The 26,490-nt window shown below is 36.5% G+C and overlaps 5 protein-coding genes across 8 annotated transcripts; 3 read left to right on the forward strand and 2 right to left on the reverse strand.

Moving 5' to 3' along the window:
- Nucleotides 1-493: 493 nt before the first annotated feature.
- On the reverse strand, nt 494-3,469 carry LOC137747649 (thiol-disulfide oxidoreductase LTO1-like). Its single transcript, XM_068487792.1, has 6 exons — nt 3,006-3,469; nt 2,576-2,835; nt 2,375-2,487; nt 1,698-1,845; nt 962-1,099; nt 494-799 (listed from the first exon to the last, which is right to left on the reverse strand). The coding sequence occupies exons 1-6, from the start codon at nt 3,397-3,399 to the stop codon at nt 719-721; spliced, it is 1,134 nt and encodes a 377-aa protein (XP_068343893.1). The 5' UTR covers nt 3,400-3,469; the 3' UTR covers nt 494-718.
- A 1,107-nt stretch (nt 3,470-4,576) lies between these two features.
- On the forward strand, nt 4,577-7,105 carry LOC137746820 (thiosulfate sulfurtransferase 16, chloroplastic-like). Its single transcript, XM_068486833.1, has 6 exons — nt 4,577-4,952; nt 5,238-5,348; nt 5,421-5,494; nt 5,607-5,677; nt 5,786-5,839; nt 6,677-7,105. The coding sequence occupies exons 1-6, from the start codon at nt 4,792-4,794 to the stop codon at nt 6,749-6,751; spliced, it is 546 nt and encodes a 181-aa protein (XP_068342934.1). The 5' UTR covers nt 4,577-4,791; the 3' UTR covers nt 6,752-7,105.
- A 126-nt stretch (nt 7,106-7,231) lies between these two features.
- On the forward strand, nt 7,232-8,435 carry LOC137746821 (protein IQ-DOMAIN 20-like). Of its 2 annotated transcripts, none has more exons than XM_068486835.1 (2): nt 7,232-8,002; nt 8,120-8,435. In XM_068486835.1, the coding sequence occupies exons 1-2, from the start codon at nt 7,715-7,717 to the stop codon at nt 8,303-8,305; spliced, it is 474 nt and encodes a 157-aa protein (XP_068342936.1). In that variant the 5' UTR covers nt 7,232-7,714; the 3' UTR covers nt 8,306-8,435. The 2 variants fall into 2 exon arrangements, with proteins under 2 accessions (XP_068342936.1, XP_068342935.1); XM_068486834.1 differs by having other exon boundaries at nt 8,092-8,431.
- A 129-nt stretch (nt 8,436-8,564) lies between these two features.
- LOC137746819 (serine/threonine-protein kinase STY17-like) lies at nt 8,565-13,939 on the reverse strand. Of its 3 annotated transcripts, none has more exons than XM_068486832.1 (16): nt 13,589-13,939; nt 13,166-13,280; nt 12,747-12,847; nt 12,499-12,618; nt 11,929-11,983; nt 11,363-11,473; nt 11,227-11,277; nt 10,798-10,973; nt 10,615-10,722; nt 10,450-10,523; nt 10,016-10,191; nt 9,751-9,846; nt 9,376-9,456; nt 9,185-9,238; nt 8,971-9,105; nt 8,565-8,893 (listed from the first exon to the last, which is right to left on the reverse strand). In XM_068486832.1, the coding sequence occupies exons 1-16, from the start codon at nt 13,783-13,785 to the stop codon at nt 8,822-8,824; spliced, it is 1,722 nt and encodes a 573-aa protein (XP_068342933.1). In that variant the 5' UTR covers nt 13,786-13,939; the 3' UTR covers nt 8,565-8,821. The 3 variants fall into 3 exon arrangements, 2 of the variants coding, with proteins under 2 accessions (XP_068342933.1, XP_068342932.1); XM_068486831.1 differs by having other exon boundaries at nt 10,615-10,716; nt 13,589-13,921; XR_011069910.1 differs by lacking the exons at nt 8,565-8,893; nt 8,971-9,105 and having other exon boundaries at nt 9,208-9,238; nt 9,376-9,482; nt 13,589-13,921.
- A 9,394-nt stretch (nt 13,940-23,333) lies between these two features.
- LOC137747772 (ammonium transporter 2 member 3-like) lies at nt 23,334-26,245 on the forward strand. Its single transcript, XM_068487921.1, has 3 exons — nt 23,334-23,942; nt 25,143-25,428; nt 25,701-26,245. Exons 1-3 carry the CDS (start codon nt 23,334-23,336, stop codon nt 26,243-26,245), a joined length of 1,440 nt encoding a protein of 479 aa, XP_068344022.1.
- The last annotated feature ends 245 nt before the right edge of the window (nt 26,246-26,490 follow it).

The raw sequence follows: 26,490 nt of genomic DNA on the forward strand, positions 1-26,490 counted from the left end.
TATAAGTAATTTAGTTTTTTTTTTAAGCGGATAGCGTTGATAACACGAAGTTAGGAAGTATGAGTTAGGTAACTTCCAAAGCAAGCCGAGCATGATCTCATCCCTTTCGCTCGTTGATTGATAGAAGTTAAAGTTAGCTCAAAATATTGGGAAAGTCCATACCTAATCTCTTTGTCCGATTAGGTTTAGCTTTTAACCGGTAGTGATGTTTGGTTGTGATTTCATTGTTCCATCTTAAAATGGGCTTTAATTTCATGGCTCGTTTTCATTACCAAAGCCCACAACCATAACTTGACCCAAAAGAAAAGCCCATGGTAAAATTAGACGGCCTAATGATGTCATGCCTCATCTACTCCTAACCTTTTACTGTGATTCCGCCCTGTCACCTGGTGTATACACTCGGTGAAACACCAGATTTTCATGTTCTTCCGGCCAAGGGCGTTTTGGTAGCAAATAGAACGGAGGGAGACAGAAGATTTTGTGGACAAATATATTAGAAAAGAGTCTTGAATCTCGCAAGTTAGGAAAAAGTTTCCGACGTACAACTCTAACTAGCTTCTTTGGTCCACTGAATCATAATCAATACAGGCAACAACGTACAAGATATAACACCTCGAGGTGCCTAGTTTTCGTGATATATGATCGGGGTATGTAAATAGTACAAGTTTTCTATGATCTTTACGAGTGATGACATACCAAACAAACGCCGTGGCTTAATCTAGGGAGTCTGATTAAATTCCTTTAAATCAAACCCAGATTCCTGTGCAAGCTCCATCAACTCTTTTTCTCCACTCAATACCTGTAAGAAGCACCGAGCTTTCTCAGAACCAAGTTAATCGTAATAGATGGGATGAACTTACAGCTAGAGTTTCGTATTGATATTAAAACACGGTGTGCATGACAATATACAAACGAGGTGACCAAATGAAGATAGTGAATCATCCATGAGGAGATTTATCACCTGCCCGTTAATCACCCATGTAGGAAAACCTTCAATTCCGACACCAAAGCATTCCTTTTGCATTATAGTTCCCTTCCTAAATCCACCAGGGAAGCACTCAACATAGTTCAACAGTTTTGCTGCCTCACTTCCAAACATCTACATGATGCCCAAAACAAACAGGATACATCAAAAGTCTGAACATACAACAGATGAACGCTTTGTTCTTTCAAAATGTTTTTCATGAAGTCTGAAATGATTGGCTGGGAGGAAGGTTTTTAATATCGATCTTGACGGAAATATCGACGGATATTTCGAAAAGATATTTAATACATAAGACAAGATATTTTGTATTAAATTTAGGATGTATGTATATCATTATATAGCATATTTTGCAATTAAGCCTATCATACGTAAATATGAAACATTAGCTTGTATTCTTAGGCATGTGTTACTTTTTACGTTTCTAGTTTCTTCCAACAAAATAAAAGTTTCCAGTTTCCATAGAATTTTATGTAATGTTAACTTAGTCGCTAGGCATCATTTTTAGGTGAACTTGGGGCCAATTTCTATTGATAGACCATAGTTTTCTATTACTCGGGTGGGACAGCTAAAATATTGAAAACACTAGTTGGGAGTACAACTTAATGGATAACATTATTTGTTAGAAGAACAGAAAGGAAAACTTAGGAAAGATGATAGAGAGAAAAGCATCATGAGTGAATCAAATTTAATCAGGAATTGAAGATCTAAGTACCTGCTTTTGTTCGACACAATGTGAACACCAGAAAGCCCCATACATTTTAGCACCAATAGCACTCAGATGCTTTGCAAGAGCTATTGCAAACGGGCTTGATGGTGTTGTTATCTCAGTTGAAAAATATGGAAGATCAATTTCAGACGGGCTGTTAACAAAAGAAATGTAACAAGGCAAAAAATTATCAGGGCAATAAGCAACCAAAACTGACAAAAAATTAACCAACTAGCATAAGTACCACACGATCAAAGAATGATCAATTCATATCAAAGGCCACTAAACTCCAGTCACAGATAATTGCTTGAGAATAAAAGTTATAAAAGTGATGTAAAGCCACAGCTACCTTCGTAATATATGGTCGTGAATGCTTAGAGCATCAAACTCAAATCTAAACAATGTTTATGAACATTGGATTTCCCTACATCTCCTTTACATAAAAAATTGAAAATAACTAAAACACTTATGTTTATCAGTCTCCAATATTTCCCACGAATCAAACTGCAATTCTTAAAATATTTACATTTCGATTTCCTCTATCAAATTAGTTGGAAGGGCATGCTCATAATCCTAGAAGATTGAGCTTCAGAGCAAAATATAGGTCCATATCATTAAATAGCTTGCCAAACTAACATATCCATAAAACCGAAAAATATAAAGCCACGAGCGAGGTTTATCACCTTGAGGGCACAGGTGGAAGAGCACTATATGACCTGTTGAGAGTCACAACCACTAAGCTAGCTATACAAAACAGCAAACCCACTTCCTTCTGTACTTTTTCCAACCCAAAATCCTACAATTCAGAAAGACCAAATACTAAATCGCTGCCATTAACAACATCAAATCAAAGAAAATAAAAAGAACAATATCCAAAAGCTCACCTTTAAGGCGATGAAAAACAAGGTGAAAGAGAGCAGAGCAGATAACAAGCAATACGAGCAAGAAGCTCCCGAAAATTTGGTGCTAAGAATGTACAAAAAGCAAGCGCTAGCAGCTGCCATGGAAGTTGTAGTCCCGAGCAAAACTAAGCGAGCATTAGATTCATCAATTCCAAAAGGCAACTTCTTTGCAGTCAGTAGCTGCACACCCAGAGTAGCAACTAACCCATAAGCAACCATTCCAAACAGCGGAAGAGGAACACCTGGGAAATCCAAAAGGGAACTTTTGTCAAACACCTTGCGTGCAATGCAATGCAATACAATTCATTTCCAAATTCCAATCCACAAAAACCCAAATCCAAATTTTCACTTTTTCTTTTTTCGGGGTGATCAAACATTTGAATTGAGTCTGGTACGGAGTTAAAGAGAGTACCAAAAACGACAGCGTAATCGCTACTGAGGATGTCGCCGCAGCTTCCTCCGCCGCCCCCGCCGCCGGCGGTGGGGCAGAATGCATTGGAATTTGTGAGCTTGAGGTAAGTCAAGTAAGTCGTCTCGAGAAACCCAACACCTCCGAGCCCTGCGTAGAGTTTGTAGGTCAAGTCACTCGAAGACGACGGGGCCAACGACGCCGTTTTGGGTTCGGAGTCGTCGGCGTTTTGATTTGGTTCGGTAGACGAGCATGTTATGGGAAGAAGCAGAGATCTCTGACCCCATTTCGGAGTTTTATGGAGGAAGGGGATTTGGAATCTTCCGTGGGTCGACGGAGACCGGCGCGACGACGAGAACGGCGGAGATGTTACGCTCGCGAACGCCAAGGTCGCCATTTCTGCTCTCACATTCCACCTGAAAAATCAACGGAGATTCGCGGGGATTAATCTGGGCTTGCTGGGCCCAAGTGACTGCTACTACTTCCTCAATTTTGGGCCTTGTGTTTCTGAAATGATTACATAGTCCAACCCAAATTTCCTAACGGTCTTTTTTGGCGGGTGATCAATACGGTTGTGTTCGGATTTAACGTTTATAATTGTGTTGTGTTGTTTCAGTTTAGGGGATGATCTTGTTCAAAAAAAAAAAAAAAAAAAAATGGGGTTGATCAATATATAAAACGATATAGTAGTTTAACCATAACTCATATTATTTATCAGAAATATGTGAAAACTTATATAATGTTATATGAGCTGTGTTTATCACGTGCATATTGGGTTTGGGTGTTATATTCGTACAAATCTCGAATTTGTAACGTGTCTTGTTTAAAATGTAGTGTTGCCATCATATAAAAAGATTTCTCGAGATAATAAGAAATTGCTAACGTCGTTTATCCTATCCTACTGCACAGGGATTTACCATACAACTATATAAGTGGTGGTACATTTGTCTGTCTTTACGTTACTTATATATATATTTATTATATTGAACAAATTAAATGAAAACAACAAAGATAATTAAAAAAGTGTTACGGTATTTGAAATGTGTACGCAAAGAATTACGGAATCATGACACGTATATTGCTGCACTGTGAACGGGTTCATTATCTTAGCATCCAAGAATGCATTTGTAAACACATTGTTCGTCTATCAACCTGCTCTTAATCACATACTTATATTCATCTTAGATGTTTATATAAAAATTTAAATATTTCAACAAATTTAAAATTTTTATAATGCATTAATGTATGAGATGTACCGTTGTAGTGAACGACATAATTTACATTCTTGAATTTTGACTTGAATTTTGACAATTACAATCTAATCATTCAAGCATGAGTGCATATAATACAGCGGTGTATTGTAGGGTTTTTCTAATAATAGAGATTGTAATTGGTTGGATAATATCAAAGTCTCCAAAACACTGAAAAAATCTTGTCAGCAGTCGCATCCACCACGGTGTACGTACATGCAGTAGACTCACATGCATCATACGTTGGCTTTCTTTTTTTTTTTTAATAAATTTTAACTCATTAGGATTAAGACAAACGTTGAAACAGTTGAAACTTATCCATGCAAAGGTATGTGTGCCACATTTTTTGGGTTTATCCGAAAAAAACCAGAACACCAAGACTCGGCGTGGCATCATCTCTCTGCCTTCTTCTGCTGACGCACACCCATCAAATTTTTATTCACATCCTCCCTCGGACCATCTTCTACTAAAACACTGCATTTGCAATCTGAAAATCTCAGATACCAAAACACCGATCGAAAACGTAAGGAGTTAGAAATATGGTGGCGATTTCGTTTGTGTATTCTTCTTGCTTTACTGGCTCCGCTGCAATTCAACCCCCTTCGCTTTTTTCTGCCCAAAATCTCAACCACAAATCTTCGCTTTCTCTAAACGGGAAGAGACTCGGCACTGGACTCCATAACAAGAACTTCAACTTCTGGTAAGTTAAAAAAAAAGTGAAAATTCCGTTTATCCAACTATCCAAGTATAATAATATTGTTAGGCATAGTGATTTCCAGGCTCTCGTTTTCTCCGTCTGCGTTGTCCTTTATGTCTTTTGATTTTCTTTTTGATTTATTTCATCCAAAGCTAAGAAAAAAGGATGAACTAACAACTAAGTGAAAGAGGAGAAAACGGGAGTGCGAAAATCTCAAGATTACTTTCAGATCGTTATTTATTATGTTTTTCACCAACTTGGGATCTTGTTGTTTGGCAACTGGGAAAGTGTGAAAGCTGCTCAGGAGAGAAATTTGGAGGCTGTGGGAGTCCCAACTTCGGTGCCGGTTCGTGTGGCACATGAGCTTCTTCAAGCTGGACACAAATATTTGGATGTCAGGTAATCTAATTATTTTTTATTAAGTTAAGCACTTTGTTTACTTTTTGTTCAGCTGTTCTTGTTTTTGTGTAGGACTCCTGAGGAGTTCAGTGCAGGACATGCCCCTGGGGCTGTCAACATTCCCTACTTGTACAAAGTTGGATCAGGTTCATTTTTTGTTCTTCCGATCCACATCTTTTTCTTGACTATTTTTTTTTTTAATTTGGATTATTTTAGTTAATTACCATTTTTATGTAATCCTGTTGTTCTTGTATGCAGGGATGTCAAAGAACCAAGAATTTCTAGAACAAGTGTCATCACATTTCAGAAAACATGATGAGATTATAGTTGTGAGTTCAAATTACTAAGTACATTTTTTGCTGCCTTTTTCTTTTCCAATTATTTTCAGTAAATTTCTACCCCAGTTAAGTGGTTAATTTGATCTTTTGGCCCTTTAGGGATGCCAGCTTGGGAAAAGATCGATGATGGCTGCAACTGATCTTGTAGCTGCTGTAAGCACATTACCCCTTCACAGCCTTTTACTTTGTCATTAAGCAATTACTTATGGTTGAAGAAGCTGAAAAATATGGATCACATTTGGGTTGAACGTCTTTATCAAATAGTTTTCAGAACTTGTATTGCATATACAATTCCGAAAAGAATTTAGCCGAAGCCAGAATGTGTCGTTTAATCGTGTATTTAATGACAAAAATCACTTAAATTATTGGCTAGAAAAGGATGCAATGCTTTGTTTTTTGGAATACTTAATTAGCGTAGCATTCTCACAACTGTTAATGTTAGTGAGGAACACTCGAGACGAGAATCAAATTATAAATAAATAAAAATTAAAGTAAACCCTTGCCTATCAGTTGTTAATGTCGGTCAAATAATAGGCTGGTGCAATAGTAGCTCAAGAATAAAATTAGAAGATATATGCCCTTACCTATCAGTAATAATAGTGTGGCGTAATTGCAGCTCGATCTAACTGTTATTGTTACTGAGAAATAGCTCAAGAATAAAATTAGAAGAAGAAAAAAAGCCTTCAACAATCAATTATTAATGTCGGATAAACTAATAGTCGGGTGGAAGAATAGTTCGGTCTAGGTTTTTTTTTTTTTTTTTTTTTTTTTCCTCCAAGTCAGTGCTTTATCAAGTGTTTTTTTTTTTTACTATGAAATGGAGTTACGAGAGACTTAGTTGTGAAGAGCCCTTTTGGAGTTTGCTCTTTTTTTTTTTTTTTTTTTTTTGGGGTCCAAACTTGGTTGAATATCTCAATGGCTTTCCATCCTTGCAATCAAAGAATTGATAAAAGCTGACTGGAGCTTTGTTCTTTAATCTTAATTTTGCAGGGTTTCACTGGCATTACAGATATAGCTGGCGGGTATGCTGCTTGGACACAGACTGGACTTCCAACAGAGATATGAAATGGGATTCTGGGGGGAGAGAGAGAGAGAGAGAGAGACAGAGAGGTTTGGAATCAAGGTTATGGGAAGGGAAGAAATCACAAGAAAAGTGGCAGTAGAGCCCTGCAGAAACATGGAAACTTGGTTCCAAAGAATTTATGGTGAAAATGCGGCAACATAAAATGTCACAAGTAAAAGAAAATTACTAAATAAATTAGCTAGCTAGCTTTGTAAAGAAGTTATGGAAAGGAAATGCTCCACTTTTACAATTTTGTATGCTCTATGCTTGGAGTTTACAACCACAAACTTGGCATCCCATGTTAATACTCCCTCACTATTGATACTCTGCTGAATTGAAATTATTTTGATTCTTGATTTTTGTAAGTGTTAACAAATATTTAAGTAGTAAAATTTTTCCAATTCTTAGGTGTACATGTATATATAATAAAAAATATATATATATATACTGGTGTCTCGTTAAAATTTGTAATCTAATAATAAATCATGAATGATATGTTGGAGTTTATGTCTTCTTAGAAATCAAGGATACAGAGGTACGATCCTATTGTTGATCCCATTTTCATCCTCTTTTTACCTCATTAATTCATAATTTCTCTTTAATCAACTAAATAAACATGTCATAGAACTCGAACCAGTTCTCAAAAACTCGAAAAGTGGTATCGTTTTGTTAGTGAAAAGTGCTAAAACTCGAAAAAAGACATCGTTTCCAAACGAAAAGTGCACGTTGTTCTATCTTTTTAGTTTTGAGCCTTTTATTTTATGTATTTGAGACTTTGGGTTCGTTTAGTTGGTTGAGACTTCACCGTAGAATGCTTCAAACAAACCCACACGGATCTGTTGGAAGATAAATATTCATCCCTCCACGTTCTCAGTATCAGACAAGCAGAAAACAACCCTCACCCTCTGAGAAAACATGGTGGCCACATCTCTTCCCTTTACGTCACGTTTTGAATCTGCTTTTAAATGGAGAAATGCCCCAACAAAACTCGTATTCTTCTTACAACCAAACTGTACAAGATCATGGGAACTGCTCGCAAGTGGTTCAGAACAATCAGAAGAAAGTTAGTCAGATCATCCAACAGAGATATCATCGTCGTCTACACCAACACCACCCCAAGCACGCACGAAGAATCAGCCAGGTACGAAGAGCTCGAAGACATCACTTCATCATCTTCGTCGTTCGAAAAGAGAATTTTCACCAAGGAAGACATTGCAGCCATCAGGCTCCAAGCCTTGTTCAGGGGGCACCTTGTACATTACCCAAACTTGGTTCTTTTTTCAATGTCAAGTTTTGCCTTCATAATAATTGTTGAATTTGCACAAAAACTGAAAAACCTTAGGTCTGTGATGATTTGAACAATTTGACAGGCCAGGCAAGCGTTTCGAGCACTGAGGAGCCTGGTGAAGCTGCAGGCGTTGGTTCGTGGGGTGTGCGCGCGGAAACAGGCACGTATAGCTCTGCATTGCATGGAATCAATGGTCCGGTTGCAGGTCAAGGTTCGCGCACGGCAGCTACTCAGCGTGTCTAGCGATGGCAGATCCATCGCAGGTTAACCGTTGTTTGCTGAATAAGTCTAGTAATGTATGATTTTAAGAATTTGTAACAACGATTTTGGAAGTCAAGGAATTCCCTAGTAATGACTAATTTAAGTTTAAACTCAGGAAAAATTCTTCTCCTGTATACGTCGTTCACCAACTTTTCCGGCTAACCGGGAAGATAAGTGGCCTGGAAAGTTCTTGCAGTTCAATGTCGAATATAAATATTCACACTAAGAATGCATTCACTGGGAATCAATGACAATACAGTAAGGTGTGGTTCAAACAAAGATTTTATACATAACTATAGGGTAGTGAACATTACCAGTCCATGACGGGCTCATTAGTAATTACCGCTAACCAGCCGGCCTAAATTAGACAATGAAAAACTGAGTCTCTGAAGAGAAGACCACCAGGAAAACACAAACAAACTACAATAAAAACAACTGTGAGTGCTTGGAAAATCTATACAATGCAAAAAGTATGTGCAATGGAAATGGTCCACATGCAAGATCAGATTTCTCTCAACCGTGCTCAGTGATTGCCCCATCTAAGTGCCGAGAAAAAACCACCAGGTCTGCGTCGATCTTCTCCCTCATTTCCAACCTGTGTTAAGATTATAGGATTTAATCATTTAAATATGTTTAAAGGGCAAGAAGCTTTACAGCTGGGCAAGAAAGTACCTCTTTGGCCAAATTCTGCAGGATTTCTATAATATCGGAAAAGGGGGGTCTTTGAGTCGGGTCCTGTTGCCAGCATCTCTCAAGCAGTTCAGCGAATCTTGGGTGAGTGGTCTTGGGAATTGTAGGTCGTAGGCTCTGACGGTCATTCCAAATAAATGTTAATCCATAAGAATATCGTGTGGTAGAGTTATGCCAAATTGTGTAGAGTAAGTACCTTTTGCACCACACCTACTGCTGCTTGTAACGGGGTCAAGGATGAGTAGGGGATCTGGTAAATAAACCATAAAGACGACCGTGAGTTTTGAAATTAATGCCATTATCAACTGACGCACTGAATAGCAAATGCAGAAGCAAGCATAGTGCACACAATCTCATTTGTTCTTGCAAATAAAAGTAGGCACTTACTTGTCCAGTTAGAAGCTCCCACAGTACTATTCCAAAACTGAAAACGTCTGCCTTGTGATCATATGGTTTGTGTTCGATGACCTTCACAAGACCATGGTAAAAAGAAGCTGAGAGATAGGTTACGTTAAATGAAGTCAGCACAAACTACCAACCAACATAGTTATTGTTGAACCCGATGATAGCAGGCCCAAAAAGCCCCACAATAGCTCTAACTCCCCTTCGGGACAAATGTTTAGTGCGATTGAGTTGAACCGTGTGAATAATTAAAATATGAATTCTATCACTTTAAACAAATTCTGATTTAAATCACTTGGAAGTTGTTCCTCTTTCTGATATTATCACAAAATAAAAGTAGATGTCCGAGGAGATTACTACCTCAGGAGCCATCCAGCGGTATGTACCAGTTTCAGCTGTCATCACTCCAGATTGAGTCTGCACTCTGGCAACCCCAAAATCAGCAACCTTAACGACCTGTACAGGAAGGATATATGATTCTAAGCATTAAAAATCCACAAACGTGCTTAGAATAGTTAATTGACGCACAGGATTTTGGGTGAATTTTTTTCTATATAAATGCAAAGGGAAAACAGATGTGGCAGACAAATGAATCGTTGATTGAATAGTCATGAATTATACTTACTTCATGTTCATCCATAAGAAGATTGGCAGTCTTAAGATCCCTGTGGATTATATTATTTTGGTGCAAATAGTTCATTCCCTTGGAGACATCAATTGCTACTTTGAGTAGAGATGGAAGCTTAAACACACCCTTGTGCTTATGCAGAAAATCGTATACACTTCCTTTGGACATAAATTCTGATAAACAGGAACATGAGCATCAAAAGGTGGTCATCAGTGAATTCAAATCGCATTAAATTAAAATTCGTTAAGTGTTGACAATCAATATATCACTATTCTCTTCAGTTGTAACCAATTAGATGTGGTATAACAAAGATGAAAGTACGGCACCCATCCATAGCAATCATGACTACTCAATAAATAAGATACTTGTGCACATAAGAATCAATAATATATATATATATATATATATATATATATTCTCTAAAGATAAACCTGTCACAATGCATAGGTTTGGAGGTCGTGTACATGCTCCTATAAATTGCACAACATTCTTGTGCCGAATCTTCCTGCCAAATGTCATGATATCAAGAAGTTTACAAAGCTGCACGGAAAATGACAAACTGCCATCAACAAGTACACGCAGGTACATGGATGCACCTCAATATATAAACTTCCTGTGAAAAATCCCTGAGCATCTCTGCATTGACACGCTCAGGTTTGAGAAGTTTTATGGCAACTTCCTGAGTACAATAAGTGCCTCTGTACCTAAAAGAAGTTGAAAGCAGCATGTCAAACGAGAACCAGCATAAAATTCAACACAGGATTCAAAATGTAACTTACAGATCACCGAATGACCCAGATCCAACTTTGTTCTCAAATTTCAGCTGCCTTGCATCAATCTCCCAGACATCTGTTCCATCAGTTGGTATTTCTATGCAACTGGGGAAGGACTCATCCCTTGTTTGATTGTCCTCACCAATAGCAGCGATTGGATGTAGTTTTGACCAAGGTTGCTCCTAACATACGAAATCACAAGTAAATCATGTGATCAGATGGGAACAATGATCCCCAAATATTCAGCATGATGGTAGGTGGTATCCAGTTTTAATGAGATAAACAAAGATTCACCAGATTAACAGATTTTAAGAAACCATCCCGAGTATTCCCATACCACACTATTCTGATTCTATTCAAAGAACGAGACATTTTAAATTTTGTTCTACAAGATACAGCTTTATAATTAAGCAAATCAAGGAGTAAAAAACTTACCTTAAATTTTGAAATTTCCTTTTCTAGAACACTTTTGAGCTCCTCCGTTTCCTATTGTTACATGCAAGAACATTTTGTTCAATGAACGAGAAGCATGTGAACCAAATATCCAAGAAGAAACATACAAAACTCATACCTCGTATTTCCACCCATCAACCACGAAAACATCAAGAGAAAATCCATCAACAGTGGAGAAAGCATGAGCTTCTTGAATATTCAGTCCAATCTCAGCAAGTAATGAAGTTAACTGGAAAATTAATCACTAATAGATATCATTAAGTAAGTGAGTAGGCCAGGACTCCAGTGGAAAAATGACAGAAAGACAACAGAAAATTTTCCATAGAATTGTTTAATCATAAGACATTCTTGAAAACTCACAATTTAATGTTAACAACCTCGGAACTGTTCCACCAAGCATATCTCATGGAAAAAGATAAGTAACTCTTGAGTTATAGAGTTCCAAACATTTACTAGCTACAGGGTTGAAAATACAGGCTCTCCTAATATAATATTCTAGGAAAATAAAAAACCTTTTTCTATAAAAGTAAACAAATATCTATATCAATTGTCTATAGAATGAATTCCAGTTAAAGGACAAAAGCTATGAGCTCATGAACAGAATCAGATGTGTACCGCATTGAATAAAAATTGGTAGAAATTAACGATCAACAGCATACATGTGAATATACAGATGAGGACTACCTGACTAAGAAGTTTGGGCTTGTCAACTGTTGAAAACGTGATCTCATGCATAGGCCTACACAATTAACAACAATAATTAACATCAAGATTTACAAACAACCAATGCAAATAAATTACTACCAACATTGTGTCCGTATCCATGGTAAACAATAACAAACACTTTATTTTGTAGTATAGAAGCGTCTTGAGCATAAGCCTAAAGTATGTAGCCCCCAACTTCGCAAGTAAGTACAAAACACTATAAACTATGAAAAGCCGACAAGAAGATGGAGAGAGAGAAAAGCTGGAACAATCTAAACTGTAAAAGAAATTTATGGAATAGAATATTTGTAACATGATTATGTTAACTAAAAGTCCCATTGAACATATTCCACTGCGCATGGGAAACTTCTCAGATTTATCATTTAGTTAAATGGATAATCCATCGGCATCTCTCTTTCTATTTCTATGTAAAGAACAACAAAGTAGCAGATAAGTTATCAAACTAAACACCTCTATAAAATGAAGGGGGGAAGCCATTTCTCCGTGGATGAGTAACTACTTAAGATTGGGTCAAATGTCATTTCTTACCCCGAAGAGACTGGTGTTGCACTCATAGCACTACCTCCATCTTCAACATGGTATCTATTGGCTTGAAGTGCCAGTGCGTCAAGAGTAGGAGATGAACCAAAGGTGGGAGGTGCATGAATCCTGGTGACAGAACAATTCAATGATTAGCACATATAAGATTAAAATACAAAATGCAGAGTGAGGTTATTGAATGCAAAAGAAGGATGGAGAATACAAGTAACTGATATACACTATATAAAGTGACATACCCTCGTCCGTTAGAGTAACTGTAAGAACTTTGTGCATCTTCTTTCATCGAAGAATCTGAATGGACCGAGTCAACAGAATTTCCATCGAAGACAGGATAAACCTGCATCAGAAAAACGATTTTCATGATTAGCCAGTAGTCATGCATCATTGCCCAAATAAATTACATTGATTTTAATAGATAAGTCCAAGTCTTCAACTAAACACTAGAAAACTCTACTCACTATTCAGGCAACACAAGTTGGACGAACGGTTCCCACTAGAAAAGAATGCGAACCACAGTCAAACCATTATACATATGCGCATGATGCAGGGATAAGTGCAGGCATGCACCCACACACAAAGATGGATAGCATTAAGCACCAACAGAGTTACATCGAGCTAATATCCGAACTATTCCAACAAATGCATAGGTGTTCACCTGCACAGAGCGAACTTGAAAGGCAGGTTGATTAGCAGGGTCTTCTGCAAATTGCAGCAATCTCTTATGTGCTAGAACATCTTCTGCCCTCTCCACATTCACATCCAACGCGTAACTACATAGCAGCAACAACAACAATGACACAATTATACAAACATTAATAAACTGCGCCAATTTGGCATCTTTTTCTCCTACTGTCACTATTTCCAGCAATACGAATTCGAAAACTGAAAAAGTTATAAATATAAAACAAGTAATCATCTGAATTGCGAAAAAAGTTATCAGTAAAGATTCCAACTTTTTCTTTTCTTCAAGTTTCCCAAACTTTCCCGGCAACCAAACAAGCAATGCCAAAAGCCAAAAAGCTAATTACCGAACATACAAATCGAAATTACATTATTCTAGGGTTAAAAGAAGAGGTACCGAGCAGGCAACCGATTGAAATGAAGCCATAGCTGATCATCAAATCCAGGAAGATTGGCCTCCTCAAAATTGGACTCTTGGATTCGTCGGAGCACCTCGTTGTAGACCTCCAGCTTCTGCCGGTGGTGGCGAGGCTGCGCCTGAGACGACAGCACCGCTCGGCTGCCGCAGCTCTCCACGTCCTCATCGAAAGCCATTGGAAGAACTCGGGAAAAGCTTGCTGCTTCAGAGAAGTGAAATAAATCAGGTGCGGATTTATAGATTAGAGCAGAGGAATATGCTCGGAAAGAGTGAGATGCAGATTTTAGAGAGAGAAAGAGGGAGGAGAGAGAGAGCTTGAACTGGAAAAAAGAGAAGTGAGAAGGAGGAGAGAGAATCGCTTCCGTCATGGCATTTTTGGCCTTTAGCGACGGTGGCCCACCACCTGCTGAGTCATCGGAGGCTTATCCATCATGGCACTAGTTATTAAGGAATAATGACTCTTTCTTCGGATTCTCTTTGTGAAGATTTTAAGAATCATTAAATCGTGTTCGTTCATCATATATAGTACAGTTTTAAATTATTTTAAATTAAATATAAATAGTATCTGACGAAAATTGACTGCATGATATAGGATGAACGAACACGATTTGAGAATCCTCAGGATCCTCATAAAGAGGATCCAGAGAGGATCCCCCTAGGTTATTTAGTACCAAAATAAAAATTCATGGCTATCCAAATAAAAATGTTGAATTTGTTTTTGTTTTTAAATTAGTTGTCTAGACGCTAATCCAAGTCAATTCTCTAATGAATAAACGATTTACAGTCATTCACACACGTAAATGATTAATGGTAGCAAAATTTGTAGTTTTTTTTTTTTAAATAAAATAATTTCTGAGATTGGCATAACTTCTCACTTTGTCTCTAACAATGAAAATAGATAGGAGTGGTACTCGACTTCATCCATTGTAAATCATTTTGGTTATTCTGTGAAAATTGTCAATATTCTCGTTAAATGGAAGAGTTTTTTGACAAAATTATCCTTAAAAAGGTGGTCACGTGGTTCTTCACGTGATCATACAGCAAGGATATTGACAAATTTTTCACAAAATGACCAAAATAATTTACTGTGAACAAACTCAATAATCACTTTTATCAACTTTTATTGGCAGAAACTAAAATTAGAAGTTATGGCAAGATCAGAGACCTTTTTAACTAAAAAAACTAACATATAAACTCGTAATTAATAAATATCATATGTGTGAACCCTTAATGCGAAAAAGAGTTTCACAATGCATAAACGACTCACTGTCATTTGCATCGCATGAATGATAACAAAAACTGATGATAACCAAAAACTCAGGCATTGCCGTATTGGTAAGTTGTACTTGTCATGAGTGGCACAAGAAAATGAGGCTCTCATGGGGGCCAGCCTCGGGGACAAGCACTGCTAACCCATTCTGCTATATAAAGTACATATTCCATTTTATCTCTATCTGCTTGCTTAGCTCACATTCCTATATTACCTGAAGCTGGACACCTTAAAATTTCGGCCGTCGGATATAAATGGTGATGTTATTTACATTTTTTTTTTTTAACTTTTTCGACACTTCTCTTAATTTTTTGTTGCTGAATTGAATGAATTAAAGAGTACTAAAAAACATAAATTAATAAAAAAAAGTGTGTGAAGGGTAAACAGAGAGTGTGGATAACATCGTCCTATATAAATATCTATTCTTAAAGTATCTTCAAAGGAGTCATCAAAATTTTTTTCTTTAAAATTGTCATTTGCTAAATCGTTTGGCGCTTTCTTAGTCCCATCTTATATGAAAACATGCATCTGCGTAGTTATTATTGTCAATGTGTACAAAAAATATACAAGAAATAAAATACTTGGCACCCAAGGCATCCTATCTAGGAAAGGTTACATTCATTAAGGATAAATAAGTCTATAAATTATATTTTTAACTACATCTATATTAAGTAATAACTTTCATTACAGTTATAAAATTGGTTTGGTCCCAACTGTATAACATTAGAGAGGTTTTATTGTACCATCTAATTGTTTTTTAAAACTATTTGAAAAAAAAAAAAATCATTTAAAAATGTTGTTTAGCGGCACTCTTCTCACTTGTAAGTCGGAGGTTATAGATTCAATTTTCATAAATTGCAAGTTTTTTCTCACTTATAAATGAAAGTCTTAGGTTAAGTGCAATTCTCATGGGTGTCGAGTTACCAAACTATTTTAGTTAGCTTATTATGTGGCTTACTCCATTTCCTTCACTCTTAATATAAATAAATGGAGAATGTTGGCAACCTTTGCTTTGAATCTTTTGGAGGCAGATTGTCTGCCCTCCTATTTGGATGGTCTTCTCATCCCCTCCTATTTGTGCGGTCACGGTTAAACCACATTAACATTTTATATTCCTATTACTTTTTATCTTACTATCTCTATAAAAAAAATCAATATAAAATATTGACGTGACTTAACCGTGATCGCATAAAATAAGAAGGGATGGAAAGGGTATCCAAACAGAAAGACAAACAATTTGCCTCCGAATCTTTTTTCTTCTTCAAATGACACGTACCATTTTTTAACATATAAAATAAGATTTTCAATGCTTTTGGCTAATGACACATATAATGATATAACGTTTTTGTTCCTTTTAACCTACAACAAACAATGCTATTGACAATAGCCTATTGTTAATTTTCTTGTAGGATCAGCGCAAGTGGGTTAGAATACGACAGTATGGATACACTTGGAATTATTTCCAATACAATAATCATTACTAAAAAAATAAAGATATTTTCTATGTTGAGACGTTGAAATGAAACCGTCGACAAGATGACTAAAAGTGATGGTCATGACCAAATATTAGACCGTGACACGAAAGTTTTATTTTTTCCTCCGATTATTCGTCACCGTTAGCTATTGCTGGGCCTTAAAATCAATTTGGTCGAGTCCAAGCCAATAGCTCGTTTGCGAAGAAATATTTTCATATGACAATCTCATGTGCTCATTCTTCCACATATGTCAATGTCAATGGCGGTTTCTTGGATAAATCATATCTTATTTGATGTGCATCTTTTAGATCGTACAAGAATTTTGAGTACATTGATATTTTTACACTAAGAGAAGGGAAATGTCAGTTAAATCATACAATGGGCAATCTAATTTGGTATCGAATTCGCCATCCACGAGATTTGAATCTAAAACCTCTCATTTTTAAGTGAAAAAAAATACCATCAAACCGTAGTACTGAATGACAAATCATACAAGATTTAAACTATGCATGGTGATAGAAAGAAATTTAACACACTTTATCAAACTCTCACAAGGATTTTACTATATTTTGCAAGCCTAGTAGCTCCTTATCCCGCCAAACAGGTGATGTCTAGAATTTAATTAGCCCGCTTGCTAGTTGCTATGACAAAGGAGTCTTGTTTGTTGTATTCATACCGTAATCGTGTTGTATTTGTTATCTTAACAGATGATGTCATATCAAACTCATTATTTTAACAAATTTTTAACAGGTGACCTAATAAGGATCTAATTTGTTAATGGGTCGTTTCGTTTCGGGTTAACAGGTCATGCAAGAATATGTCATGTTTAATATCTAGATATGACAAACGATATCTTATTGGGTTCTAAAACAGTGACCGGATAACGACTCGAAACGTTAATGAGTAACCTGAAATCTATTATTTTCATATCATTTCGTATCAGGGTAGCAGATCGTGCAAGAACATGCCAGACATACTTGCTAGTGACAATGTTTTAGTAGTTTGAAGCAATAAACTTGAAAAATGACCATGCATGGTTGTGGATAGTTTTACGTCCATTCCCTTTCATCGCGATGACCGCTAGGTGATGTGTGATGATCTCATGTTTGTTACTACTTTCACACTTGGTTTTGTGAAGCCTTGACAATGCCACAATGCATAGCTTTGAAGCTATTTGCTAATTGACATTTTTAATTCCTTGTCGGGGATTATTGAAATGTCTTTGACAATTGAATGTGAATACAATATGTTGCTTGAAACAAAAGTTTTTTATCTAGATTCTGTACTCGAGTTTTGTTAAAATTGTTATTATAAATTTCATTATATTTAACCAAAAAAATATTATGAAATCCCAAATATGATTGTTAATAGCACTGTATTTTATTGATTGAACCACCATATATGAACGAATTAAGCTCTTATGCGATGGTTCATGGTGGGATAGAGATTAAATATTTTATATTCATTTTGTGTGTGGCTTCTTTGTGGTATGTATCATCTATTGATATGTGTTAAATTTATAACAAAGTTAAAGACGGTTAACTTTATTAACTCGTATTAATTAATAATATAAGCCACACACAAAATGTATTAGATTTGAACTCGGTGAGATGACCCTAGTCACCCTACCATATTGTCATCTGATTCTCTCTTATATCATTATTTCTTCAAAAATTTATCTAGAAATGCAAGAAAAACTCAAATATTCATCTAATTAATCCCAATGATTTTATGTACATTGTTTACTCTCTTCGGAATATAAGCAAATCGAAGATTACGAGTGCGGTTTCGTATGAATTTCAAATCTTAACTGATGTAACAATATTTTGTTTTTTCAAGTAGGGTGTAATGTCACTTACCACACATCTTGACAATATAAATTTAGTAAGTTTTGATAAATATGGTATTGTTGTTTAAGATGTGCCACTGTCTCGCCTGGAAGTGTGATATTGTTTACACTTTCGTTTATCTTACAAGCAAAAGACTGTTCCACCCAATAATTTTTTAGCAAAAAACAAATTGCAGCCATAATTTTGTTGTCTTTGTTTTTAAAAAATTAACTCTGTCAAGGTTGTCCACCCTTCCAATGGCCGGAAGACGTACAAAAGCCAACTCATTAATATGGTCAAAGTATTATAGATTAAACCAAATTAACCAATTAATTGGTGCAACTCATAATTATTAATTATCCTCGAATTCAAAAAATTAAAAATCATCCAGGAATTGTTAATTTCCAACTGAAAATAATAATAAAATAAAAAAAGAATATTATTATTCGAGAAGCATATAACATTCTTTTGCTTAAAACATCGATGGAGTGTACATGTCAACCACTCAAAACACGAAACGTGGACGACAAAACCGCTACGAATGGTCTCGATTGAATCTCCACCGTCGGATGATAAATTAACGTAACAACTGAAATATCATAAACCAATTAAAAACCTTTTGCTTCGTCAAATTATCAAAATATTCACGAAATAAATACAGAGAAGACAAATTGCAGAGTCAGAGAGGAAGAGACAAGTGTTTGACATGAAGAAAACCAGGGAGGCGTTTCTTGCTGGGTTTACATAAGTATGGCTGCTGTGGGCAAACTGGAACTTTACTCTGCTGGGTGTATAGATTTTTACAAATATATGGGAAATCTTTGCTGGGTCTACTCTGTTTTTATTTGGGGTTAAATTATATAAATTCTTCTGTACCATATATTTATAAAGCTTTTGGCTTAGCGTATGGAAAATCTTTGCTGGGTTTGCTCTGTTTTGGTTTGGGGTTAATTAGATTAAGGGGATTCTTCTGTATCATATTTCAATCTTTTTTTTTTTTTGTGTGTGGAGAATTTGGAGACAGATTATGGGCCAATGCATATCTAGGCAAGTGAAGAGAAGGGGTCTGGGTGGTGGTTCTTCAAGTTGTTCTTCTTCTGGAGGCAGCAGTGGCGGCGGAGGTGGCGGTGCTGGGTGTGCAGTGGGGAAAGGATGTTGGAGCATGATAAGAGAGAAAAGGTCCAGGTTCTATATTGCTAGGAGATGTGTGGTGATGCTACTTTGTTGGCATAAATATGGCAAGTATAAATGAAACTTCAATTCTATTTTTCTTCTTCTTTTTGTTTGATATTGTTTTAGTTTTTTTTATTTTCATGTTTAAATCAATGGAAGTTTTGCATTTGCATCAAATAGTAGATTTCATTAAGCTAGATGTCTTCCCTTTTCATGATCATGAAATTCATGGTTGGCAAGGTTTTTTCCTTCTTTTGATTATTCTTAATTTTATCTCAAAATTTGGCATATTTTTTGTTGAGAGAAATTAATTTTTTTTTTCTATAATTTAAGTTACAAGAAGGAATAGTAATTCTCATTGTTCTCATCAATATTGCTACACTAGATTTACAAATAAAAACATAATAAGTTATACGTACAAATAAATGACTGGTTAATACCGATTACCAATTAATGAAATATCTTGACTAATGAACGCCCTAACTACGAGGTAGTTAAGCCATAGGCCGATTAATGCAAAGGGTGGTGGGCTAGGGTGGGATGTTTTTGTGCGTTGCGTGGGGAACGACTTACCTATACCTTAGGGAATTTAAGACCCATGATAGGTTGTATGTTTTAATTGTCCGACATGACATTGTATTGATGGTAAGGACATCGCCACTTGACATCCTCTTTTCATGTAAGGAGGCAAATTCTTTGCCTTCTCATTTTTCGTGCCCTTTTGTTTTATATAGTTACGATTAAGTCACGTTAACATTATATATATATATATATATATTTTATAGAAATAATAAGACAAAAAGAAATAATAATATAAAATGTTAACGTGGTTTAACCATGACCATACAAACCAGAGGGCACGGAAAGTGGGAGGGCAGAGAATCTGCCTCCTTCATGTAAATCCTTAGGCAGATGTTCGACTTGACACCTAAGAATTTCTCTCTTACTTGATGTTGATAATGAATCTAACATTAACAAGTAGGAGGGACATTTAACTTATACGTAAATTGCGTTACTCCTCAAATTTACAATTGCTTTTATGGTGAAACCTCAATTTTTTTCATAGTATCAAAGCAAGTTGTCTCTCGTGTGATGCCTAACAACCACACTTATTTTACGCCATCCCCATGTTGTCCACGTGTTAACTTGAAAACTCGTCACACATGAGCACAAGGACGGAGCCAATGAAGGCTCACTAGGGGCATATTGCCCCCACTCAAGTGATTCGTTTGTTAAGTCGCAGACTACAATTATCTAATACACACGTTATTTTTGAAGAAAATATATGTACCTAGTATCTAGCATACTTTCATATTGTGTATACTCCATATCAAATATTATATAAGCAAAAGTGCTTTTGTTTTATCATTCAATCTCACTCTTGCGTAATTATGTACTAATATTTTTCTTATCACTTTGCCACTTTCCACTACTACACTGAATTTTTTGTAACATTGGAATTGTAATACATTATCATTTGAAATCATCCATATTTTCATATTAGTTATAAGCTACACTATAATAAGGTTTTCTTAATTGATTTTCAGGGTTGCCCCCACTAAAAGAAATTTCTAACTCTGTCCCTGCATGAGCAGTCGTGTTGATAATGAATCTCATATTGATGAAAAACTTATAAGTAAGTTGAAGTACTCCTCAATTATCAATTAGTTTTAAAATGAAATTAACCCCAACCTTGTTCACTTGACCTATCTTTAACTCCTAACCTATCTAATTAGCATCACTTGGTTTTCAATACACAAACAATGAACCTTGTTGTGTGGCCGTAAGAATCTTTTGTCAAGGTAAGTCCAAGAAGAATATACCATGGGCCATGGCTTTCTACGCTCCAGCTAATGAATCAACCAGAACGAGATAAAAGATGAAACAAAAATGAATATTCAAATGCAGAGACAAAATATTCACTTTAATTAATCATATAAATTTGCACCCAAAACACAAAATAATCGCATTAATTAATCATATAAAGGATGTCTTTTTAATTGTTCATTATTCTACTTCTTGGAGTTATTTGATGGAACTCTAGCTAATGTGGACTGTGGAAACAAGATAGTATCAAAAAATTTGGAGGTTTATGTACAAATGAGAAAACAAAACACGATTTTGATCACACGAATCGATTTTATAATTTTTATAACAGTTAAACCAAGACAAATGTCTTGAGGGCCGACCCATATAGAGTTGATTAGGAATCGAACTTGGATGAGTGTCGATTCCACAGCCTTGAAAACCCTCAAAATTTGTGTACATTAAAGAGGAAAGAGGCAAAACCATGATCGCTTGAACTGGCTTTACAACTTATTCACCGATACATCAAAACAAATGCCTTGAGAGCTTGCCCTTTTAGAGTTGATTGGGTACCAAAATTAGGTGGCCACCTACTCGGCACCCTCAAGTAGCCTCAAAAATTGAGCACACTAAAGAAGAAAGAGTCAAAACCTTGGTCGCACAAACCAGTTTTGTAACTTGTCCAACTGTTAATCCAAGACAAACGCCTTAAGAACTGGCTTTTTTTTAGAATTGATTGGATATCGAACTTAAGTAACTGACTACTCCACATTCTTAAGGAACTTCAAAGTTCATGTATAGTAAAGCAGAGGGAAGTAAATCTCGATTGGACGAACATACTTTACAACTTGGTCAACCATTAAATCCAAATAAGTATCTTGAGAGCCAACCCTTTTAATATGGAATACATCCTCTCTGTATCCCTTTCCATCTGGAACCTACGGACCTCCCTACCGTCATTCACCTTCTCCTCCCCCTTCCACCTCAATTTCCAATGCATATTTCTCCGACCTTTAACCCCTCCCATTTTCTTCTTCTTTTCTTTCTCAACGGTTTTGCTTCGTCGATCCCCATCGAAGAAGGTAAATATGTTGAGAAGGAGAGAGTGAGAAAGTTGAAAATGAAAAGTGATCTCAACAGCATGATTTTACATAAACGGTTGAAATTATTTGATCCACACGGTCCAAATACAAAAGATTCGGGGAAAAAAAAAAAAAAAAAAAAAAACTAATGAAAATGGCTTGAAAACTTTAAGTTCTAATGAAAATGACAAAATAAAGGGTAAATTGAATAGTATCAGGATTGACTTTTTAGTTTAAATGTAGTCTTTCGTTAAAGTGAACAGTATTGAAAGTTTTTCATTAAAGTTTCAAAAAAAAAAAAAAAAAAACTAATGAAAAGGGCTTGAAAACTTTAAGTTCTAACGAAAATGAAAAAATAAAGGGTAAATTGAATAGTATCAGGATTGACTTTTTAGTTTAAATGTAGTCTTTCGTTAAAGTGAACAGTACTGAAAGTTTTTCATTAAAGTTTCAAAAAATAAAAATAATAAAATTCATGTTCTACTTTGAGAACGAAAATCGAGTGATTATTATTGCAACACTTTTACCAACCCAACAAAAATCCTTTTCTCTTAATTCATCAAATCAGGGGATCTGTAGTATTGAAATTTGATCCAACGGCTGCAAACAAGAGTTCACTTTAAAAATTATAATAACTTCAATCGTTAGATCAAATTTCAACGGTATGAACCCCCTAATTTAATGGATTAGAAGGAAGAGATACGAAGAAAATCTTTTTCCTTCGCAGAACTCAAAAAGGCGCTTGCAGCTATCCAATCAATGTCTCATTTTTTTCAATTTCGTCCACAAGTTAAATCGCAAAGAACAAACATGAACTATCACCCAATTGGGTTAATTGAATCTAATTGCACCCAAATTATGGTACCACCTCCTTACTGCTCTAAGAATTTCAAATTGAATCTGTAACATCAGCCAGTAATGAATGTTGTGTATATTCTTTGTACACAAAAATCCAAACTTGTAGATTGTTACAAAGTACAACAACATTAAGCAAAACTCCAAAGCTCAAAACTTTATTATATATTTCCCTTCCTGGTAAGTTATTCCAAAATTTCAACAAACTCTCTATCCTCTCTTCTTCTCTTTTCGATGAACAACACCGACGGTTATGCGCTTCTTAACGGCCCAGTTAATCTCTATCCGGACCAAGCGTCGCCGGAATGGATGAACAAAGGAGACAATGGGTGGCAGCTAATAGCAACCACCATGGTAGGCATGCAAAGTGTGCCTGGCCTTGTGATACTCTACGGGAGCATGGTGAAGAAGAAATGGGCCGTGAACTCAGCGTTCATGGCCCTATACGCTTTTGCCGCGGTCCTAGTATGTTGGGTCATGTGGGCCCACAACATGTCATTTGGTACAAAATTTTGCTCAATTTTGGGAAAGCCCGGTTTTGCCCTGAGCCGAAGGTTTATCTTGCAGGAATACGCCAGGCGTTATATTCCGATGGCTGACTATGTGTACTACCAATTTGTTTTCGCCGCCATTACTGTGATTTTGCTTGGTGGTTCCCTCCTTGGGAGGATGAACTTCTATGCCTGGATGCTGTTTGTGCCAATGTGGCTCACCTTGTCTTACACCGTGGGTGCCTTTAGCATTTGGGGGGGAGGGTTTCTTGAAAAGCACATCATTGATTATGCTGGTGGCTTTGTGATCCATCTTTCTTCTGGTGTGGCTGGTTTCACTGCTGCTTATTGGGTAATTGATCTTGACACCCAACTCCATGCTTAATATGCCATATGTTATCATTAGTTATGCTTATTATGCACAAACGAAGTAGCTTGCAAATTTTATCGAGTAGACCAAGAAACACGAAATAGACAGTAAGCCGTAAATAATAAACCATAGTTTGGTGCATCTATATTGTTTGTTTGATGTGCCTTCAGTTCTCTTTTTTATTAAATGGTTATAATCAGTTAGATTCTTTAAGGGAAGAGATTCTCTTTTTTTTTTTTAAATGAAAATTAGTTGTGGGACCCATTTTACATCAAAATTCAGCGATCTAAATGTCTATTTTCTAAGTCTCGATTCATAGAAAATCTTTGCAAAAAATCAATTCAATCCGAAACAATTTGCCTATTTATTTCTCACGATGAAATTTCAATATTTCTTAGAATATAACATTTGTTAATTTCTTTGGACTTAATTAGATGCCTCAAATATTTCTGATTTGGTTAATATTTTGCTAAGATGATCTATGAGGTGCAGGGCTGGCCCTGAATATTTAGGGGCCCTGGGCAAAACTTAGATGGAGGCTCTTCATTTTTTTTAATGTTATATTTTTTTTATTATTATTTTTTCAAATTTTTCATCTATAAAACTAAAATATTACAAGTTACTGCAACAAAAATAAGTTGTTTGATTGGCCAGGTGTTTTTCCTTACCTTCGATATACATTGGATGCGTTTTTGTTATCACCTTTTTAAGTTTACAAATTTGCAAAAACTTAAAATAGCAAAACAATATCACAAGGATTCGAACCCAGCACATGGGCTATAAGTAAAAAAGAGTAAACTGCTAGCGCTAGAACCACATATAAGATTGTTTGTTGCATCTAGTCTATTTTATATGCATCTGCATACATGTAATGAAAATGTGGAGGCCCTTCTGAATCGGGGCCCTGTGCGGCGGCACCTGTTGCACACCCTCAGGGCTGGCTCTGGGTGCAACTTGAAAACTACATGATTTTGATAGATGAACTTCGATGTAAGTGAGCCCCACCACTAATCTTTGTTTTTTTTTTTTTTTTTTTTTTTTTTTTTTTTTTAAATAGGGATCCCTTCTCTCAAAGAGCATGTATAACCAATTGTATTTGTGCATATTTCACTTCTTTCTTTCGTATGTTCTTCGTGTTAGATTTTCCTGGCATGATGGAGTGATATGGAGATGATCATGTAGGTAGGACCAAGGCAAGCGCATGACAGGCAACATTTTCCACCAAACAACATAATTCACATGTTGGGAGGTGCAGGGTTTTTGTGGCTTGGATGGACAGGATTCAACGGAGGATCTCCATTTGCAGCAAACGTGATTGCATCTTTGGCCATTTTGAACACTCATATCTGCACTGCCACCAGCCTTCTGGTGTGGGTTTCCCTTGACATGCTGGTCTACCGGAAAAGCTCTGTGATCGGTGCGGTCCAGGGGATGATCACCGGCCTCGTCTGCATCACCCCTGGTGCAGGTAATCTACTCCTTGCTCAATTGACCAAACCAATGAAAACGTCCTCTCGTTGATCAAGTGGATTCTTGTTTTAAAGTCGAGCGTCAAACAATCTTACAACATAAGACGTCATATATCTAACAAAAAACATAACTTAAACAACTAAACATTGGTGTCATAAAAACAAGAACATGATGGTTAGGAATGTTTATGAACTGGGTTTTGATTTATTTAAGAAAGTAAAACAAGCAATTTTGCAGCATTCCACCAATAATATGTATATGATCGAGCAGGGATTGTGGAGCCATGGGCAGCATTAATAATGGGAGTAATGTCTGGCTCAATACCTTGGTACACCATGATGATATTGCACAGAAGGTCAGCCTTCTTCCAAAGCGTCGACGACACTTTGGGGGCCTTCCATACGCACGCAGTAGCCGGCCTCTTGGGGGGACTCCTCTCGGGCTTCTTTGCCCGACCCAACCTTCTCCGAATGATGTACCCGGACAATACATACGGTCCTGGTTTAATGTACTGCATCCATGATGGGAAAACCAAAGTTGGCCTCAAACAAATGGGCTACCAGATCGGTGGAGCACTTTTCATCATCGTATGGAACGCCGTTGTCACGAGTTTGATATGTATTTTGATCAGCCGCATTGTTGATCTTCGAATGAAGGAAGAGGACCTCGATGTTGGTGACGATGCTGCGCATGGAGAAGAAGCCTACGCTCTGTGGGGAGACGGGGAGAAGATGTCTACACAGATTCGATGGCAGAATCCTCGGATTCCTTCCATTTGCAGACGGCAGGAGCGAAGTCTTGTAGCGGAAATGTAATAAGTTCAGCAGTACCTTCCCCGTTTTTTATCGTTCAAAGAATGCATGCCGCAACTCTCGTTGCTGGCTTCCATTGCAGTTCATCTTTTGGTTCTCGTCTGCAAAGTGCACATGTTCATACTGGTGAAGAATGTAGCTACTGGAGTACATGTGACATGTAATTTACATTCACGTCACACGTCTTTCTGTAATTTGGCGAAAAATAATGAGATAAACAAATATAGTATGAATCCAAATTCAAGCGT

The sequence above is a fragment of the Pyrus communis genome, chromosome 10 (assembly GCF_963583255.1).
Source record: "Pyrus communis chromosome 10, drPyrComm1.1, whole genome shotgun sequence".
NCBI lineage: Eukaryota > Viridiplantae > Streptophyta > Magnoliopsida > Rosales > Rosaceae > Pyrus > Pyrus communis.

Excerpts from the sequence above, each read along its gene's own strand:
- LOC137747649 (XM_068487792.1), bottom strand. The coding sequence starts at position 3,399 with ATGGCGACCTTGGCGTTCGCGAGCGTAACATCTCCGCCGTTCTCGTCG. Across the intron at positions 2,488-2,575 it reads TGTTTTTCATCGCCTTAAAG|GATTTTGGGTTGGAAAAAGT; the intron begins GTGAGCTTTTGG and ends TCTGAATTGTAG. Across the intron at positions 1,846-2,374 it reads CTTCCACCTGTGCCCTCAAG|CCCGTCTGAAATTGATCTTC; the intron begins GTGATAAACCTC and ends TTTTGTTAACAG.
- LOC137746820 (XM_068486833.1), top strand. The coding sequence starts at position 4,792 with ATGGTGGCGATTTCGTTTGTGTATTCTTCTTGCTTTACTGGCTCCGCT. Across the intron at positions 5,495-5,606 it reads CTTGTACAAAGTTGGATCAG|GGATGTCAAAGAACCAAGAA; the intron begins GTTCATTTTTTG and ends TCTTGTATGCAG. Across the intron at positions 5,678-5,785 it reads AACATGATGAGATTATAGTT|GGATGCCAGCTTGGGAAAAG; the intron begins GTGAGTTCAAAT and ends TTGGCCCTTTAG.
- LOC137746821 (XM_068486834.1), top strand. The coding sequence starts at position 7,715 with ATGGAGAAATGCCCCAACAAAACTCGTATTCTTCTTACAACCAAACTG. Across the intron at positions 8,003-8,091 it reads CCTTGTTCAGGGGGCACCTT|GTCTGTGATGATTTGAACAA; the intron begins GTACATTACCCA and ends GAAAAACCTTAG.
- LOC137746819 (XM_068486832.1), bottom strand. The coding sequence starts at position 13,785 with ATGGCTTTCGATGAGGACGTGGAGAGCTGCGGCAGCCGAGCGGTGCTG. Across the intron at positions 13,281-13,588 it reads TTCAATCGGTTGCCTGCTCG|TTACGCGTTGGATGTGAATG; the intron begins GTACCTCTTCTT and ends GCTGCTATGTAG. Across the intron at positions 12,619-12,746 it reads AGTTACTCTAACGGACGAGG|GATTCATGCACCTCCCACCT; the intron begins GTATGTCACTTT and ends TTCTGTCACCAG.
- LOC137747772 (XM_068487921.1), top strand. The coding sequence starts at position 23,334 with ATGAACAACACCGACGGTTATGCGCTTCTTAACGGCCCAGTTAATCTC. Across the intron at positions 23,943-25,142 it reads GTTTCACTGCTGCTTATTGG|GTAGGACCAAGGCAAGCGCA; the intron begins GTAATTGATCTT and ends ATGATCATGTAG. Across the intron at positions 25,429-25,700 it reads CTGCATCACCCCTGGTGCAG|GGATTGTGGAGCCATGGGCA; the intron begins GTAATCTACTCC and ends ATGATCGAGCAG.